The 16,972-nt window shown below is 40.2% G+C and overlaps 1 protein-coding gene across 1 annotated transcript in view; it reads left to right on the top strand.

Annotated features, from left to right (window-relative positions):
• Positions 1–16,162, top strand: part of LOC309693457 (zinc finger E-box-binding homeobox 1-like) — a 78,848-nt gene extending 62,686 nt beyond the window's left edge. The window contains exons 3-8 of the mRNA XM_082512667.1: positions 3,886–4,038; positions 5,033–5,235; positions 5,616–5,742; positions 7,000–8,795; positions 11,010–11,187; positions 12,812–16,162. Of these exons, the coding sequence (XP_082368793.1) occupies positions 3,886–4,038; positions 5,033–5,235; positions 5,616–5,742; positions 7,000–8,795; positions 11,010–11,187; positions 12,812–13,518 (3,164 nt within the window). The 3' untranslated portion in view covers positions 13,519–16,162. The remainder of the gene's footprint in view (positions 1–3,885; positions 4,039–5,032; positions 5,236–5,615; positions 5,743–6,999; positions 8,796–11,009; positions 11,188–12,811) is intronic.
• The last annotated feature ends 810 nt before the right edge of the window (positions 16,163–16,972 follow it).

The raw sequence follows: 16,972 nt of genomic DNA, 5'->3' as shown, positions 1-16,972 counted from the left end.
CACTCTACCAGTTTTACAGAGGAGTTTAGTGTACTTGAACAAGTAAATCAGATGGGGCTGGGGGTTAGTGGAAAAATAAATCATGCCATCAGCATTATCTCAGATTGGTGTTGAGACTTCAATTACTTAACGGGGACCTTGTGTTATAAACAGGCGGTGCAGTGTTACTCTGTTTCTTCTGCAGTCTGAAGTGTTATCTGCATGGCTGTCTAGTTTAACTGTATGCTGTGAATGATCGTGGATGGAAAAAATAAGACGAGTGTTGGAAAATGCGTCACAGTCTTTGCATATTTAAGAAAAAAAGGCAAAAAAAATAGGAATGAGGAAGCCTTTGATCCTAAACTGATTTCTTCAATTAAGTGGCTTGGCCTTCTTTGCCATTTCTTTGATGGTGCTCTGCAAACATTTGAAGTAACAGGTAACAGCAAATTATTACTTGCATTCAGGTCACCATCTTTTCAAAATGCATTTGATATAAAATTGCACGCAGTGCTTTTTTGAAGCACTTGTAGATGCCAAGTTTGCCTGAGCATATTCATTGCTATCTGTTTTGTTCCATGTCGGCTACTTAAGGTTAATTTGAATAGAGGAGTGTGTTTGGTTTAATGAGAGGGAGTGTTTGGGTAGAGGACAGACTGTCAGTGTGGTGCCACTGTTACGTCCCTGACTCATTTCCCTCTGAAGTGCCACGTTTGAATCACGCCCAGGGCTGTAATTATTCTTTGTAAGGCTCATTATGGTTGCAGGGAAACATACTGTCTGTGTCTGTGCAGCAAACCAGCTGTTCCAAGTGAACTCAAACTAGGGCTGAACGATATATCGCATTTGCGATAATATCGCGACATGATCAAGTGCAATTTTCTAACCGCAAAGGCTGCGATTATACTGCGATTATAAGGCTGTCCAAATTACTACCATATCCCAGAATTCATAGCGCGGCCCAGCCAAACTCCAGTTTCCAGCAATGGCGGCCGCTACTAAGTTTTAAAATTACTCATACTAATCTTTCTGGGTCACAAAATAAACTTTTAACATATTTTCAGGCGAGAAAGTAGTTGTGTAAACATCAAATATCTGCTCGGTTTATCAAGATATCCCATATTTGCAAAAGTGCTTCGACGTTTTCAGAGGCGTCTGCTACCCACCAGCTCGACAGCTAGCCGGGAGCTCGAGGGTTACTGATGCGGCCGAGAACGGCACAACTCCCGGCACATCATTTTCAGATCACCGCGGAGTTTCGCTGCTCGGGTTAAACGTAATATATAAGTCACTTAGACAACCTAAAAATGTTATTGTTGGGCTTTTTTCAGTGTTTTGTTTGTTCGTGAGTAAATCGGTTTGGCTGAGATTAAAGTTATTAGATTAGATAAAATAAAACTTTATTAATCCCCCGGGTGGGTTCCTCCTTGGTTTTCACACAGCTGACTAAACGTCAAACAGAAAACTTATTAAACAGAAGTATGAGACAGTCGAGAATTTACACCAGTGTCTGGTTATATTTTAGATAGCAAGAAGCAGACGGCCGAGTTTATTAAACTCCACCGAGACAGCGGTGACGCTAATCAGAACTAGACCGTCCAATTTCACGCCTTTAAACTTTAAAGGCGTGTTTGTGTGTGTGTTTATACAATTGCTATTATGTTTGCACTTTATGTGTAATGTTACTGACTGCAGAGATCAGTAAGATGTGTGTATTTTTTATTTATTAGTTTTATTTATTTAATATTATTTTTTAATTGAATGACTGTCTAGTAGTTCACAGATGTCGAAAAACTGAGTGTGGTAAAGCCACTGATTTTGTTTATGTATATTTCTGCAATCTGCACATTGTACTGACTTTCATTTTAATGTTTACACCAGGGTTCCTTGTCAGCACTTTATGCTCAGATGTTTGTAAGCTAAAAATAAACTATTGTGTATGTTCAAATATACTGTTGTGATTGAAGAAGTTAAATAAAATGTCAGTCATCAATTCATGCATCACCTCATGTCATCATAACAGAGGTCTGTCTTCCAGGAAAGAACAGTTTAAAATTAATGTAATATAGTATTGGCCATACTATATGATGTATTGCTTGTCTTTGTTTAATAATACAGAAGACAAAGACCTTAAAAAATAATCGCATATCGCATCGCAATCGCAATATTGGGGCAAAAAAATCGCAATTAGATTATTTTCCATAATCGTTCAGCCCTAACTCAAACATCGCTAACAGTTCAGCTGGCTGTAGCTATAGATGATTAAAGATGTATGAATATTAGCAGGTATGTAGGAAGCAAGGGTTTCTGTTTTTAATATTGTCCTAAGTAACATGACAGTACAGCATCACAGTACGGTTTGGTCTGTCTAATATTTGGCTCCAAATTAATTTTTAAAAGTTCAGTATAATAAGGTTTGATTTTATTTCATCTTAGCGAACAGTATGTGCTGGGACTTTGTAGTAGAGTGTTAATTCTAATTACTTCAAATGTGTTTAGTTTATTTTTCCAATATTTAAATATGATAACATTTACAGAGGTTCATGCTGTATGTTTGGTCAGCATTACAGTCGCGTGGCTCAGTTTTTCACTGGTCTGCATACTCACGTCAGAGCTTTCTAATTATGTCCTTACTGCTTCTATATTAATTAGGAGGGTAAGAAGCTATCAAGTGCTTCTAATCAAATGCTCTTGATTAACGGATCATCAGCAAGTGTGACCACTTTGGATACAAGCAGATGTTTTAGCAGTTTGCTGGTCTGAAGCAAATTCATGCCAATGTCAAGATGCAAATAAACAGCAAAAAGCCCAAGAGCTATGTGGCAGACATTGACATCAACCATGCTAACTGAGGTCTGCAAAGTTCTTGACTGTACGGTTAGAGAAACATGAATGTGTATGCTTTTTTGGAGGTTTGCCAAGAGAAAGCCATCCCCTTCTCGTTTACGTTTGCAAAGTTGCATGTGAACAGACCACTCCTGGAACAGTGTCCTTTGGATATACAAGCCCAAGATGGAGATATTTGGCCTGAATGTACAGTGCCACATTGATGAAAGTCAAACACAGCATATCAGCACAAACATCTCATACCAACTGTCAAACACAGTGGTGATCATTTAGGGTGGTTTTACAGCCACGGGACTTCAGCCCCAGCAGTCATTGAGTCAACTCTGTGTACCAAAGAATTCTAGAGCCAAATGTGAGCTCTGTCCAGCAGCTAAAGCTTGGATGAAACTGGGTCATGCAACAGGATGGTCTTATGTACACTACATCGTAATGGCTGAAAAAGAAAAGAATCAAGGGACTCAAAACTCAACCTGAATGATGTAGCAGGAACTTATGAGACCTGTGCATAAACAAATGCCCACAAACCTCAATGAACTGAAGGAATGTTGTAAAAAAGAGTGGGCCCAAATTCCTCCACAATGACGAGAGAGACTGATAAAGTCATACAATAAATGATCCCTTCAAGTTACTGCTGCTAAAACAAGCTGCTCCATAGTTTTCCACAGCATTGTAGCTACAACTTCCCAAATTCAGAATCTTCTGATTTTAGGGATCTCTGAACATTGTTAGCAGAACTAGTCCAGGTTTCTTTAAGAATAATGTTCGGCAGCTATGCCATTTTTAAATTGCCCAACAAATGTTTTTTGAGAATACAAAGTGCACAACGATAGCTCAAGTGATGAGCCCGTTATCAAATCATTTACAAGTTATATGGCGCCCTCTAGTGGTGGTACTTCAAGCATTAGCTCATAGAAGGGATTCCTCACAGAGAAAATAAGTTGTTTAAAATGATTTAAACACAAAGTCATTCAGTCTGTCTGTATCTGTAGTGCTGTCCGTGGTGGATAATTGGGTTCTTTGTATACAGCAACACTAACCTTTGTGCATTTGTGTTTTTAGTGAAGGAGGAGTGTGCATCAGAGGAAGAAGAGGAGGTGGAGAAGGATGCTCTAGTGGAGGAGATTCTCCAGCAGGGAGACACAGCCATCATCTATCCTGAAGCCCCCGAGGACGAGCAGAGTCCGACAGAGACGGGAGGAGCCGATGAAAACGGTAACACGCCAACATCACATATTATACTGAATGTCATGATGCAGATGTTCAGGTATTACTATTGCTGTGTCAAAATTTCAAATTCTTTGATGTCAAGCACTACAAATTTCCAACTTCTTCCTGCTCAGCATTCTGGAGTTCATAGCATGCTATACTCAGCTTAGTACTCACTTCAGAAGTGAGCAGTAAATAAGTGGGATTGTGAATTGTTTGAAAAGCTGACAGGTAAACTAGTTGTTGGGGTGGATAACAAACGGCTGCATTTTCAGAGCTTTTATTTCAAACACTGAAGATCTCAGAACACATTTTCTTGATAATGGACCTCTGAGGTTATAATAAAAGATACAATCAGAAAAGTGAGATATTGTCACACAAATCTGCCATTCACAGTTGAGACACTAAGGTTCAAACTCCAAAGTATAACCACTAAACTCAAGTGTTGAGTGCTCCACTAGCAGCTGGTGAAGTTGAGGATAAAGTTGAGATAGCACAGGTCAAAGAACATTACTTACTTGGAGGAAGCTCTGAATGTTCTGGAGCACGAGAAAGGCATAAATGCTGAAATAATAACAGTAGCTGGCTTGTTATAGCTTTAAGGAAGATTTAAGGGCAAAGACAATAGTAAAACTTATACAGTCTAGAGAGGTTTTATGAAGGGCAGGTTATTCTCAGGCCTTCATACAGAGAGTGGGGAAACTATGTTGTTTATATCCAAAATATTTAGCTTATGTGTTGGACTTAACACAAAAAATGTTTGGGAAAACCAGAGGTAGATGCACAGGAATGTCACTTTTTCCTTCCATCCAGCTGGCTAGTTACTGTATGGAGAGTTGTGGATGCTGGAGAGCAAAGTTAAGGAAATGAGCTAACCAACATCAGAAAGGTGTAGGAGGAGGAGGAGCTGTTAGACTGTCCGACATGCTCTTCATATGAAGTGTAAGAAAAAAAAAAATCATCATCTATCATCCACGTTTCCCTTTTTCTTCCACCACAGGAACACCTGATTCTTTTTCCCAGTTGCACACTTGCCCCTACTGCTCCCGGGGCTACAAACGCAACGCCTCACTGAAGGAACACATCAAGTATCGCCACGAGACCAGTGAGGATAACTACAGCTGCTCGCACTGCAGCTACACCTTTACCTATCGCTCGCAGCTGGAGAGGCACATGAGCCACCACAGGGGCTCCAGAGAGCAGGTAACACCTCTTCGCATGAGAACCGAAGACGCAATGCGTCAAACTAAGAGCGAAATCAGGTCTGATACGTGAAACTGTTACCCAGACTCAAATCTCTGCCTCAGGATCACTAGGATGAACATTTTGTCATGTTGTTCAACTTTAATTCACTGATATTTCTTTTTCGGTTTTAAAATTTTGTGCACTTTGATTTATTATGCATGAGATTCGGTCTGTTATGTAAGCAAAAACACGTCCCCAGTGCTCCTTTCAAACCTTCGAGCTACAGTTTTCAAAAATGTTAAAGCTTTCACACAGAATTCCTATGAAATATTCATCTGATATTAAAAGAACTGAACGACACAGAAAAATAATAGAGACCTTCTTCTTTTCTGACTCAGCGTCACGTTTCGCAGTCAACAGGAGGATCGGTAGGAACAGGTGGAACTCGCAAGTTCAAGTGTACCGAGTGTTCCAAGGCCTTCAAATACAAACACCACCTGAAGGAGCACCTGCGCATTCACAGCGGTGAGCTGCTGCACACATGCACATTCTGCTACAACCTGTGTAGCTGTTCCAAACTGCAGGCCTCTAATCATCGAACATTTGTCTGCAATTACTGCTTTTACAACTGACTAATAATTTTCATTAAATGTACACATTAACCGACTGAAAATTTTAGGTTGTTTTTTCGTTCGTGTATTTAATTGGCACTGTGTATGTTAATGGACACCAGATTTCAGGTGTTCCATTAAAGCTGGTTAATATAGAGCATTTCCTTAGTGCACTTGGTAAGCTATGTCAATAACATAAGGCCTGGATGCCAGAATTGGCTCAGAATGGGCTGCTGGACGGCTTTGGAAAACATGTAGGAGGACAAACAAGTTTTACAGCTTTCCCTGCTGATAAAGTTCCCCCACAGCCATATATACTACAAAGAAAATATTTAAGTAAGAGTTAAATTACAGAAAAATTTAGTTTAAAAAAAAAGACCATTTTCATCAATCAACCAAATCTTTATGTTTTATAAATACAGGACAGCCTGGGCAGTGAATTTCATTGTGTAGAAAAACTGAGAAGTGGTGTTAAAATTGCACTTCTTTATCTTATATTAAGATATCTCAGGGGTTACATGTGTAGTTAAACGTCTTTACATTGACAGAAAGTGACGTTTCACTCGTCCGGCCCACTTAAGATCAGAGTGGGCTGTGTGTGGGCCTCGATGAGTTTGGCATCCCTGCTGTAGACACACTAATGCAGTTTGTCCAAATATGACATCATGAGGCCTCTAGTGCAAAATTGGTCAGTACATTTTTTTTAATAAAGTCTCATAAAAGTGCTTGTTTTATCAGTCGGGGGCTTTAAAGCTTTTTTGAATCTGTGCTGCTGTTTAACGCTTTTTACCCCATCCCTGTTTCTTCAAAAGGGAACATAGGAATGTGTTTTGATGAATTGATCTAGTTAAATGAAGGTTGCACTGACCTACTGCATCATCTTTTGCTACAGATTGGTAATGGGTGTCCACTCCAGTTGCCATACCAAAGGAAGTTTAAATGCCCTTTACATATAACAAGTATTTTTAAATGGTTTTATGGCCGGAGTGACCAAACTCTGTTTTTCTGCTGTAATGAATCAATTTGTCAATTCTGTAAGTTGGGCTCAGTATCAAATCCCAACACTTTTCAAAATAAGTTACTAAAAATTTGAATTGTTTTTGGTTTTTCATGTTTCGAATCTTCTCTTTGAAAGTTTTGTCATTTCTTTCTCGCTCTCTGATACTTTTAGGTGAGAAACCATACGAATGCTCAAACTGCAAGAAGCGGTTCTCCCACTCAGGCTCCTACAGCTCGCACATCAGTAGCAAAAAGTGTGTGGGTGCTACACCCCCCAACGGTGTTGCTCGAACATCGATTAAGTCCCCCCCAGCCCCTGCACAGACGAGACCTGTTGTGATCGCTCCAGCTCGTGTGGTTCTTAAAGACAAGACTGAAAGCAAACCCCTCCAGGAGCAGCTGCCTGTCACCCAGATCAAATCAGAACCTGTGGAAATTGAGTGCAAGCCTGTGACGGCGGCACCGGCAACTTCAGCCGGCAGTAACGGCGTGGTGAACGGAGGAACAGCACAGCCGATTGTGGTCCCAGCTGCAACCCTGCCTCAGGGTGTGGCTATGGTTGTACCAACAGTAGGTCTGATGTCACCCATCAGTATCAATCTTAATGACTTGCAGAATGTGCTCAAGGTGGCGATGGATGGAAATGTGCTCAGGCAGGTGCTGGGTTCAGCCAATGGGGTGGTGACGCAGGGGAAGCAGGGAATTGTGGTCCAGCAGCCGCAGCAACAGATCATCAGCCTTCCTGCCTTCGTGGATCACGACGGTACCACGAAGATCATCATCAACTACAGCATTAGCCCTGCTGCTGCCACAACTGCCACCGCCCAGCCTACACCGCTTGTTGTCAAAAATAACCCTACTCTGCCTCCCACTATCACGACTGTGGATGCTGCAGCTCCCACTCCAACCACAACAACTAAACCCCAAACCCAAGAGGCGGCCGACCTTACGATTATCAAGAAAGAACCGGAAACAGTCCCCATCGCAGATGTGGAGAAGGAGGCATCCACGCAGACAGAAAAGGCAACCGATAAAACTTCAGAAGCAGCTCAGAAGCCAAAGCCCAACAGCACCAGTACATGTTTACTTTGCGATGACTGTCCTGACAATCTGGAGGCGCTGCATCTCCTCCAGCATCGCAAAGCAGCCAACGGAGAGGCCGTCGACTCTGCTGCTTTGGACCCGTCTTTCGCCGCCTTGCTAAACGAGGCAGGGGTGACCCTGGAGGAGCCGCCTGTCGTCGATCTCCTCTCACTTCTTAAGACATACTTTGCCTCCAACGCCAATCCCAGTGATGAGGAGCTGACAAAGATCTCAGAGTCTGTCAGTATCCCAGTGGATGTGGTTAGAAAGTGGTTTATGAAGATGAACTCGGGGAAAAGTGTGAGCAAGCGCCACAATGATGCAACCGCAGTTTCTAAAGACACTGAAGCCACAAATTCCAGCTCAGAGGTCACTGTGAATCAGAATGAAAAGGAAGAAGAAGACAATACAATCAAGGAGGTATCCAACAAAGCCTCGTCAGACTCTCGCAGCGCCTCCCCATCAGACTCTGAATCACTCAACAACGAGGACCTTGTCATCGTTAAAAGTGAACCAGAAGACCCGGAAGCTTCTGACTCCCAGGCGGAACCTCTGGACCTCTCTCTTCCTAAACAGATCGCAACAGAATCGGAAAACAAAATGACTACACCTCCCGCCAAGCAGCAAGAACAGCCTCTGAACCTGACCTGCTTAAGGAAGGAGGAGCTCGAGGGTCGAACCATCTATGTGACCACACCTCAGACCGGAAGACCTGTTAACATCGTCACTGCCGCACAGCTTCCTACCTTAGTTGCCATCGCTGGTCAGGGCTGCCTCAACACCACCACGAAGCGCACCATCCTCATCCCCCAGCTCACATATACCTACGCCACTACAGCTGGCAACGCCACTGGAGCAAAGACTGTTGTTCTCAATGGTCATAAGGTTAGTAATGCAAAACAGTTACTTCTTTTTTATTTATACAATGTGATTATTTTTTCTTATTATAAAAGGTTTTATATCTTTTATTTGATCACTGTGTGATCACCAGTCACCAGGAACTAGCAACTCAAATGAATGGATTTGAATTAATTTGCTTGTGCTGAATAACTGAGAAAGAACTGAAACTTTTCAAGTCACATTATGAAAGTACTTTGAGAGCGAGACATAGCTGCTTGTGTAGTCTGTCATCCAACATCAGAATAAATGGGAAGCTGATCATTGCGGCGAGTGATAACAAAGTTATATGTAAAAAAAGTTAGCAAGAGGTTTCTAATTAGAGCTCTGTTTGATTCCCTAAAGTGAATGGTTGTCATGCACGCCTACTTTGAAGTACTGAAGCAAAGAGTATGTGTCTATTTGTACCGAGACAAATTCAGTACCTGGAGAGTCGACTATACATAAGTCTTAATTACAAAAAAACCCCAAAAACACTGAAGTGGAAGAGGTATAAAAACCTTGTTGTTGCAGCTTGCAGTTTTTATTGGTTAGTTAGTTCTTCAAATTTCTATACGACTTTCCCAGGGCCTAACTTGACACTGCACTATTTGTTTTATGTAACTAAAATTTTCCCTTTTAACTGGAAATTTAAGAAAAGGAGAAAATTCTCACTTTTGACCAGTCCAGAATTCATTATTGCAATGACTATTTCTTTTTTTAATCAAGTTTCTTTGCCGGGAGTGAGGGTTGTTTCCTTTTACACTGAAACAAACTACTTACAAACTAAGCATCTATAGATTACTGGAAAGACTAACATGCTACCTTTAGGTGCATTTTGCTGTGGAAAGTACCAGAGTTAACCCAAAATAAAAAGCATCCTGTTAGTGTCAGTCCTTCAACACAAAAAAACTGAAGAAATGTGCGTCAAGAGAAATAGAAAATTCCAAAAGCCTGAGACATGCTGAGTTCAGCAGTCAAAGTGAGAATCGGTAGTCAAGCCACAAAGCAGTCATAAAAGTCTGCAAGAAGCCATTATATGCTATATAAGAAACGGCAACAAACATTAGTTACTTGAGCTGGAGCCAGTCAGAGTCAGAATGTACCAGACATCGTTAGCATTGCGGTTGCCACTTACGATGACCTGAAGTCATTATTTTACCAGTAATGACTCATTAGTTTTTAGGTAATTCTCTGATTCCATTAACTTGAACTGTTCATATCTACTTCACCAATACCATTAGCTCAGTTTCAATCGATGGCAGTAGCCCCGTGAACTCATTAAACATTTCAATAACATCCTGTCCTCGTTACATGTGATGACTTTGTAGAACACCCAAACTGCCTTTGAGTAATACGATATCCTCAAACCAAATTTACTTAAACATGAAACCTCGTGTCTGTGGAGCTGCTGATAGAAACCATCTGGACAGTGCACCGCAGCATGAATTTCATCAGTAGATGTGGGTCGAACTATCCAGTTCAGTTCAGTTTTATTTATATATAGCACCAAATCACAACAGCAGTCGCTTCAAGGCACTTTATTTTGTAACGTAAAGACGCTAATATAATAGAGAGAAAATGTCCAAAATCAAACGACCCCCTGTGAGTGAGCACATGGCAACAGTGGAGGGGATAAACTCCCTTTTAAGAGGAAAAATCTCCAACAGAACCACGCTCAGGGCCAAGCAGCCATTGACTTAAATTAGCAAAGGGGAGACAGCTCAGTTAATCCAGCATTAGTTAATCTATATCTTTAAACCTTAATGATTATCCAGATGATTGAGTTAGGGGGGGACGAGTTCTTATGAAGGGAAAAACTATCCAAAGAGCTCAAATACGAGGCTGTTATATGTGCAGGGCTGTAAACATGCATTTTAAATGTGAGTCTTAAGGTATCGACTTGCTTTTGTAGCCAGCCTATAGTGTCACCTAGAGGATTTTTTATGTTTGCACTCGGGTCTTAGCTTCACATTTCCACCCATGATTGTTGCTGCTTAATTCTCAGTAAGTTAGAGTATTCACACTAGGAGAATTATCTACCTCTAAAGTGAAGAGCTTCACTGCAGGCTCTCAGGAAAACATTTTCAAGAACAACTCAGTCAAAGAATGAGCTCTTCACATACCTGTCACACAATATTTATGGTGAAATTGCTTTCCTGAAGGGTAGGATGGGAGAGTAAATAATGTGACTCCGACATACTGTAATTCTGTTTACAACAGGAGAAGCGTTTGGAGAGCAGCTCTGAGGGTGTTTCCACAGTGGAGGAGCAGAACGACTCAGATTCAGCCGTGGCGATGAAGAAGCGGCGGCTAGAAAATGGCGTCTACCCCTGTGATCTTTGTTCCAAGGTCTTCCAGAAGGGCAGCTCCCTGCTCAGGCACAAATATGAACACACAGGTACGTCTTGTTTAAGTGAATTTTTCAGCTTTAGTCTATTAAGCAGGATTTCTGTTACTTCTCAAAAGAGTTCTACTTTTGAAGGCTGTGTTTTTACGTGTGACATCATCCCTCGTTAACTACGCGGTACTCTGAGACTTTTATGGGACACCTGGCCTGTAAATGTCCCAGTTGTCATCAGTGCTTATAGACACGTAACTCGTGCGGTGAATTAAAAAGGATATTTTCCTAGTAGCTCCAGGTAGCATCATATTGGCAGTGGTTTTATTCAAATCTGTTAGCGGTTATCTTTACTCTGCACTACTGTGTTTTGGTTCAGCCTTGACATCCACTTTAAAAAAAGGAAAGAAAAGAGAAAGAAAGAAAACATCCTTATCCTTCAAATTTGCCGTACTCTTATAACATATGAGCTTTGTTAGTGAGATTTTCTTTTGGCAGGGGATGTTAAAAACTATTAAATGCTATACTCTAAAGACACTTTAAAGTCTGTTCCATAAAAGCCTCTGATAATGTGTGGCTTTGATCATTTTGTATGGGTATGTCAGCAATTACTTTTCCAGGTGCTGAGAGTTCTGAATACTTAAAACAAACATTGGCTCCCAAGCTTTTTTTGCTTTTTAACAATTTAAACTTCTGATTCCCTGATTTGAGCAAATTAAAAAAATATATATATATTTGTGTAATTCTCCCAATGGATTGTAAAGTATCAGGTTATTTTTTCATAGTTAATTGTTTTGCCTTTAGGCGTTTTGTTGTATTTCCAAAATGTTTTTGCTAGAACAAACTCTGATATTTAGTATAATATGGCTCCCAATGAAGAAATGCTAGAAATATTCACATTTTTGGAACTGGCGCTAGTAAATCTTAAAGTTAAACATTCAGTTGTTTGGGAAATAAAGCAGCAGTTTCTGTCTGTTTTTAATTTAAAGGTACAATGTATATAATTAACATGAGCCCTTAGGTTCATCACGTAAATGAACTAGATTTAGTCATGCATGTTAATCTTTATCTGTAGTGCATCTGGAGATTGATGGCAGTGACAGCCACTGCCAGCAGCTGTCTGCTTCCCTCACTGCAGAGTACCTTTAATGCATCTGGGTTTGTGTTAAAGAGACCTGTGATTCGGCTGCAGTCTTATTTACCTGTCCAGTGTAAACCTCAGATAGGCCTGCACTGCTGCTGGTACAAGGACAGTGAAGTGGACAAACAAACTTGTGTGAAATCTTTATTGTTATATTCATGCTGACAAAGAGACCGATGTTTAGCTACGGTAACAAATCTCTATTCTGTATCACCTAATTATTATAGTTACAAACGCATTCATTTATTTATGCTATTTTAATTATATTTATGTAATATTTGAATTGTTCAAACCTGCTTATGTTTATTTGAATGAACACGCAAGCTTGATTGATGGCAGGGCATGTTTATTTATATAGTGCATTTCATTACAAGTATAAAAGCGTGCCACAGGCAGTGAAACAACAAAATAATAAATAATAATAAAACAAATCAAACCAAAATAAGGAACACTTGCTTTGAATATTTTTTTCTATACTCTGTTACACTTAATGCAGGCAAAGAAGCACAGTTCCTCTCTAACTCGCTCTGGTTTCATCTGCAGGAAAACGACCCCACGAGTGCAACGTCTGCAAGAAGGCTTTCAAACACAAACACCACCTGATCGAACACTCGAGGCTGCACTCCGGTGAGAAACCTTACCAGTGCGACAAGTGCGGGAAGCGTTTCTCTCACTCAGGCTCGTACTCCCAGCATATGAATCACCGCTACTCCTATTGCAAGAAGGACGGGCCAAACTCGGGCTCCGGCTCGGGGCCACCCAGGGATCAGTCAGAGCTCGGCAGCCCAAGCGGCAGACTGCAGTCAGACAGCCGGACCACGACCCCGCCCTCCCAAATGGACTCAGACGAGAGGGAGAGTGAGGAAGAGGAAGACGAGGCCATCTGCATGGACGACATACGGGTGGTGCAGGTGGACGACGGCGAGTGCGAGATCTACGAGGGTAACTTTGACGACGATGATGAGGAGGAAGAGGGAGAGGAATTAGCAGAGGAAGAGGCGACAGCAGAAGAAGAAGAGACTGAAAAAGAGAAGGAGCAGGAGGAGTTTGCCTGTGACGTAGTAGAAGTGGAGCTGGGAGATGACCACGTGGAGGACGCCGAGATGGAGGAAAGAACCGAAGAAAAGGAGGAATCAGCAAGTGTGGATGCAGAGAAAGCGGCAGACTGTGAAGTCAATACAGACAGCAGCATCAGGGACGGGACAGGAAACACCGAAACAACAGAGGAAGCGGTGACAGACACCAAATGAAGGAAGAATATTCTTCGGGACAGTTTGAGTGTGTCGGTTATTGAAGTCGGGTAATCTTAGACAAAAACCACATCTTGCCATCAGAAGAAAGTCACGGCAGTTGCCTGATCTTAACGGTCCACTACTGTGTACAAAAACCCAGGTGTGCCTGAACTTGAAAAAAGAAAAAAAGAAATAGAAAAAAAAGAAAAAACGTGACTTTTTCTTTGTGAAAATGAAATATCAGTGTTTAAAATTGTTTATAGAAGTACAGATTTTAAAGTAGAACTCACCCATCAACTCATTAGACTTGTTACTGAGACATCCCAGGTTGCTTTGTTGTTTCTTTTCATTCAATCAGTGTTAACTAATCGTGTTCTTGTTTGAAAACCTTTTAACCTTTAAAGATGAGAAAGATTTCTATACCTTTTTATTGCCAATGAAGTTTCCTAAAATCAGTATTTTATTGAGTTCTACGAACAAAAACCTCTGCACTACAGTATTCCTGGTTTACCTATGGATACATGCCTCATGCATTGTATGCCCTTCAGTGTTATATATGTACACTAGCTAGCGAAATGTTGTTTGTGTTAGTGTTACTCTTTGCTAGCTAGCATTACTGTTGATTTCAGTTTGACTGTTAGCCTTAAGGAAAACAAAGTATTCTTGGGGAGGGTTGGGGGGTGGGATGGGGAGTCCGGGATGAGAATGCGGCTTCTGTACGCCATAACCAAATTTGTCCTATCAGGGAAGGCAGAGTCACAACCTCAAAGCCAGCATGGCGCGCCTTTGTTTTGCTGCTCAGCACTGCCCGAACGGGTGGAGTCTCCAGGTGAAGACATAAAAGCAGACTCCGACCTCGTGGCTCGGCTGTGGATCCAAAACAGACGCGCCTGTTCTTACCAAGCTTCTCCTTATTTTGGTTGACTTTAGTTCTCAGCGAGTGTTTCAGTATTATCGGCTTATATATGAAGTCAAACTGTACGTGAAGGATCGGGGCTTTTTTTCCTGCTCCACCCCAATGCCTCCAGCCTTATGCAAGACCTGTGTGCTGTTAAAAGTGCCATTGAACAGTGTTATTATTTTTTTTCCTCACACATGTAGCCAGTATTATGTCCCTCTGTTACTTACACAGGAGCCATGTTGACTAATGTTTGTTGACTTGCACAGAACAGCAGATTTGTCACAGCAACAAAGAAGGACACTTGAGAAACAGTATTTGGGCTGTTTTGTCTGTAAAAAGACAGACCCCTTGTCCAAATAGCCCACTTGGGGGTGACGTCTTGTTTTATTTTATCTGCCAAACTAAAAGCTAGAATTATTTAGTTTACAATGATTGTTTTTCAAAAAGACAAGTTAAAGCCAGAGAATGTTTAGCACTTTTCTATCAGTAAATTAAATCTACAGGCATGTCTAAAAGTTCTGCTTTTGTTCCTGGTACTTAAAATTGCATATTTGCTCTTGACTAAAACTTTTTTGTTATGAATTACTAACTCATCAGTATCCAATGGCTGCAGCTTGTAGGTCCAAAGTCTGAGGTTTAGAGCAATGTTTTTAAAATGCCTTCTAATGTAAGATAATCAGTTTCCAACTTTCGAACTGCATAAATCCAAATTTTTAAGAACCCCTCAACACTCAAACTCAGTAATGTGCCTCACCAGGTCGGCTCAGGAAGAGATAAACCAGACCAAACCCACAAAAGTTTAAAGTATAAAACAATGATAGAGAGACTCAGTAAGTTAGTCTCACTTGTGCACTTATTATTTTCAGATGACGATTAAAAGAAACAAATTCATTGTGGCAAGCTGTCCCGCACTTGAGGTAACAAGCGTTAGTGAATGTGGTCTCTGTTGAAGAGTTTTGCTTTGGTTTTACCAGACAGTGTTTATAGTATTAATCTGTTTTACTTTTTTTTGTTTTAAAACTATGTCCTCTGTATGTTTTTGTCAACAATGGCAGTATTAGAACCCTTTCCACAGATTAAAAAAAATATACCTGTTTAGTTTTTAGAAGACTTTTTTATATTTATGTGTCTTATTTTTATATTTTCTTTTATGGTTATTTATTACACATTGTAGTGTACATTACTGTAGTTTGAATTGATACAATAATATATTTTAGTATGAAAAATAATCTCGAGACAAACAAAAAAAAAAAATCCCAAAATGTGGTTCTGGGAAATGAAGTTTGTTTTAACAAAAAATGAAAAAAAGAAAGACATTAAAGGAAAAAAACCCTAAAAATATAAAACATGTATTCTGTAAACTTGACTTCTGTTTTAAGCTAAAAAGAAAAAGAAAAAAAAAACAGGAATGAAGTGACAAATAGAAACTGTTACATGTGCATCCGCTCTTTGCGTCGTTATAAAGCTACTGAATTCTAAAACTTTTTAAAAGCATGAGTCGTCGCCGTTTAAATGAAGGATCTTGTTATGAAGACGTTACTCCTCCCCTTTTTAAATTTCTTTTTATTTTGAAGCCAAATTTCCAACGTCCCGTCACCCTGTTTTCCGTTCTGTGCCAACTTGTTCCATTGTACTGTTGAAGGCTGCATATTGTTTGTCCTCTCCGCACCCTTTGTAAATCCACTGTCTTTTTGTATTGTTTTTATTTTAGGTTTGCTCCATTTCTATGACTCCCCATCACAATAAAATGTAAGACAGCAATTCAAACTGACTGGATTGTTTTGTTAGTCATCTGATGGAAATTTTCTGTAAGGTCGTTTCCTCAGGTTTCAAGTAACACCGGAGGTCTTTCCATCTATAAATATATCAAAAAAAGAAAAAAAAAATGCAAAGTGCAAATATTTCTATGAATATTTATATAAATATATGAATATAAGTCGTGTGTTTATCAAGCAGCTACTGAGATGATCTGAACAGTAAAAGAGACAACAGACTTCCCTCATAATGATGAAAAAGAAAACTTTTTTTCATGTACATTAAAAGGTGAGAATTTAATATTTCAGTATATCAGTGTTATTCAAACTTTTTTTGTAGAATATGAATCAAAATAAGGGACTGAACACATAAGCTCAGCAGAAAAGTCTGCTGAAGCATTAAGATAAGACAAGAAAGCCCTTTTCCCATAGACTTTGAACGGAAATGTTTTTTGCAGCCACATCTATCGCCATCTGCTGGCCTTCAGATAGGATGCAGGTTCAAGGCTTCTGACCTGGAAGCTTCATCCATATTGTAATACTGTATAGTAGAGGCACAAAATCATGCCTGATATATTTTGAGGAATGATATGAGTGGGAAAAGTCCAAAAATGACACTCCATTACTTTATGTATGCAAGAGGACTTAAAGCTACTTAAATCTTCTTTTACACGCATGTTATCAATCCACATCAGAGTTTATAGTTCAGCTGCAAGAACTCAATCAACTCATTACAGACTCAGGTATCTAACGACTTGATAGACAGTAAAATGCTGAGCATACGAATAATCTTGGAGTAAAGAAGACATTCAGAATT

The sequence above is a fragment of the Aulonocara stuartgranti genome (assembly GCF_965226115.1).
Source record: "Aulonocara stuartgranti genome assembly, chromosome: 18".
Taxonomy (NCBI): Eukaryota; Metazoa; Chordata; class Actinopteri; order Cichliformes; family Cichlidae; genus Aulonocara; species Aulonocara stuartgranti.
The sequence above is the reverse complement of the archived record's forward strand: the minus strand, read 5'-3'. Positions and strand labels throughout refer to the sequence as shown.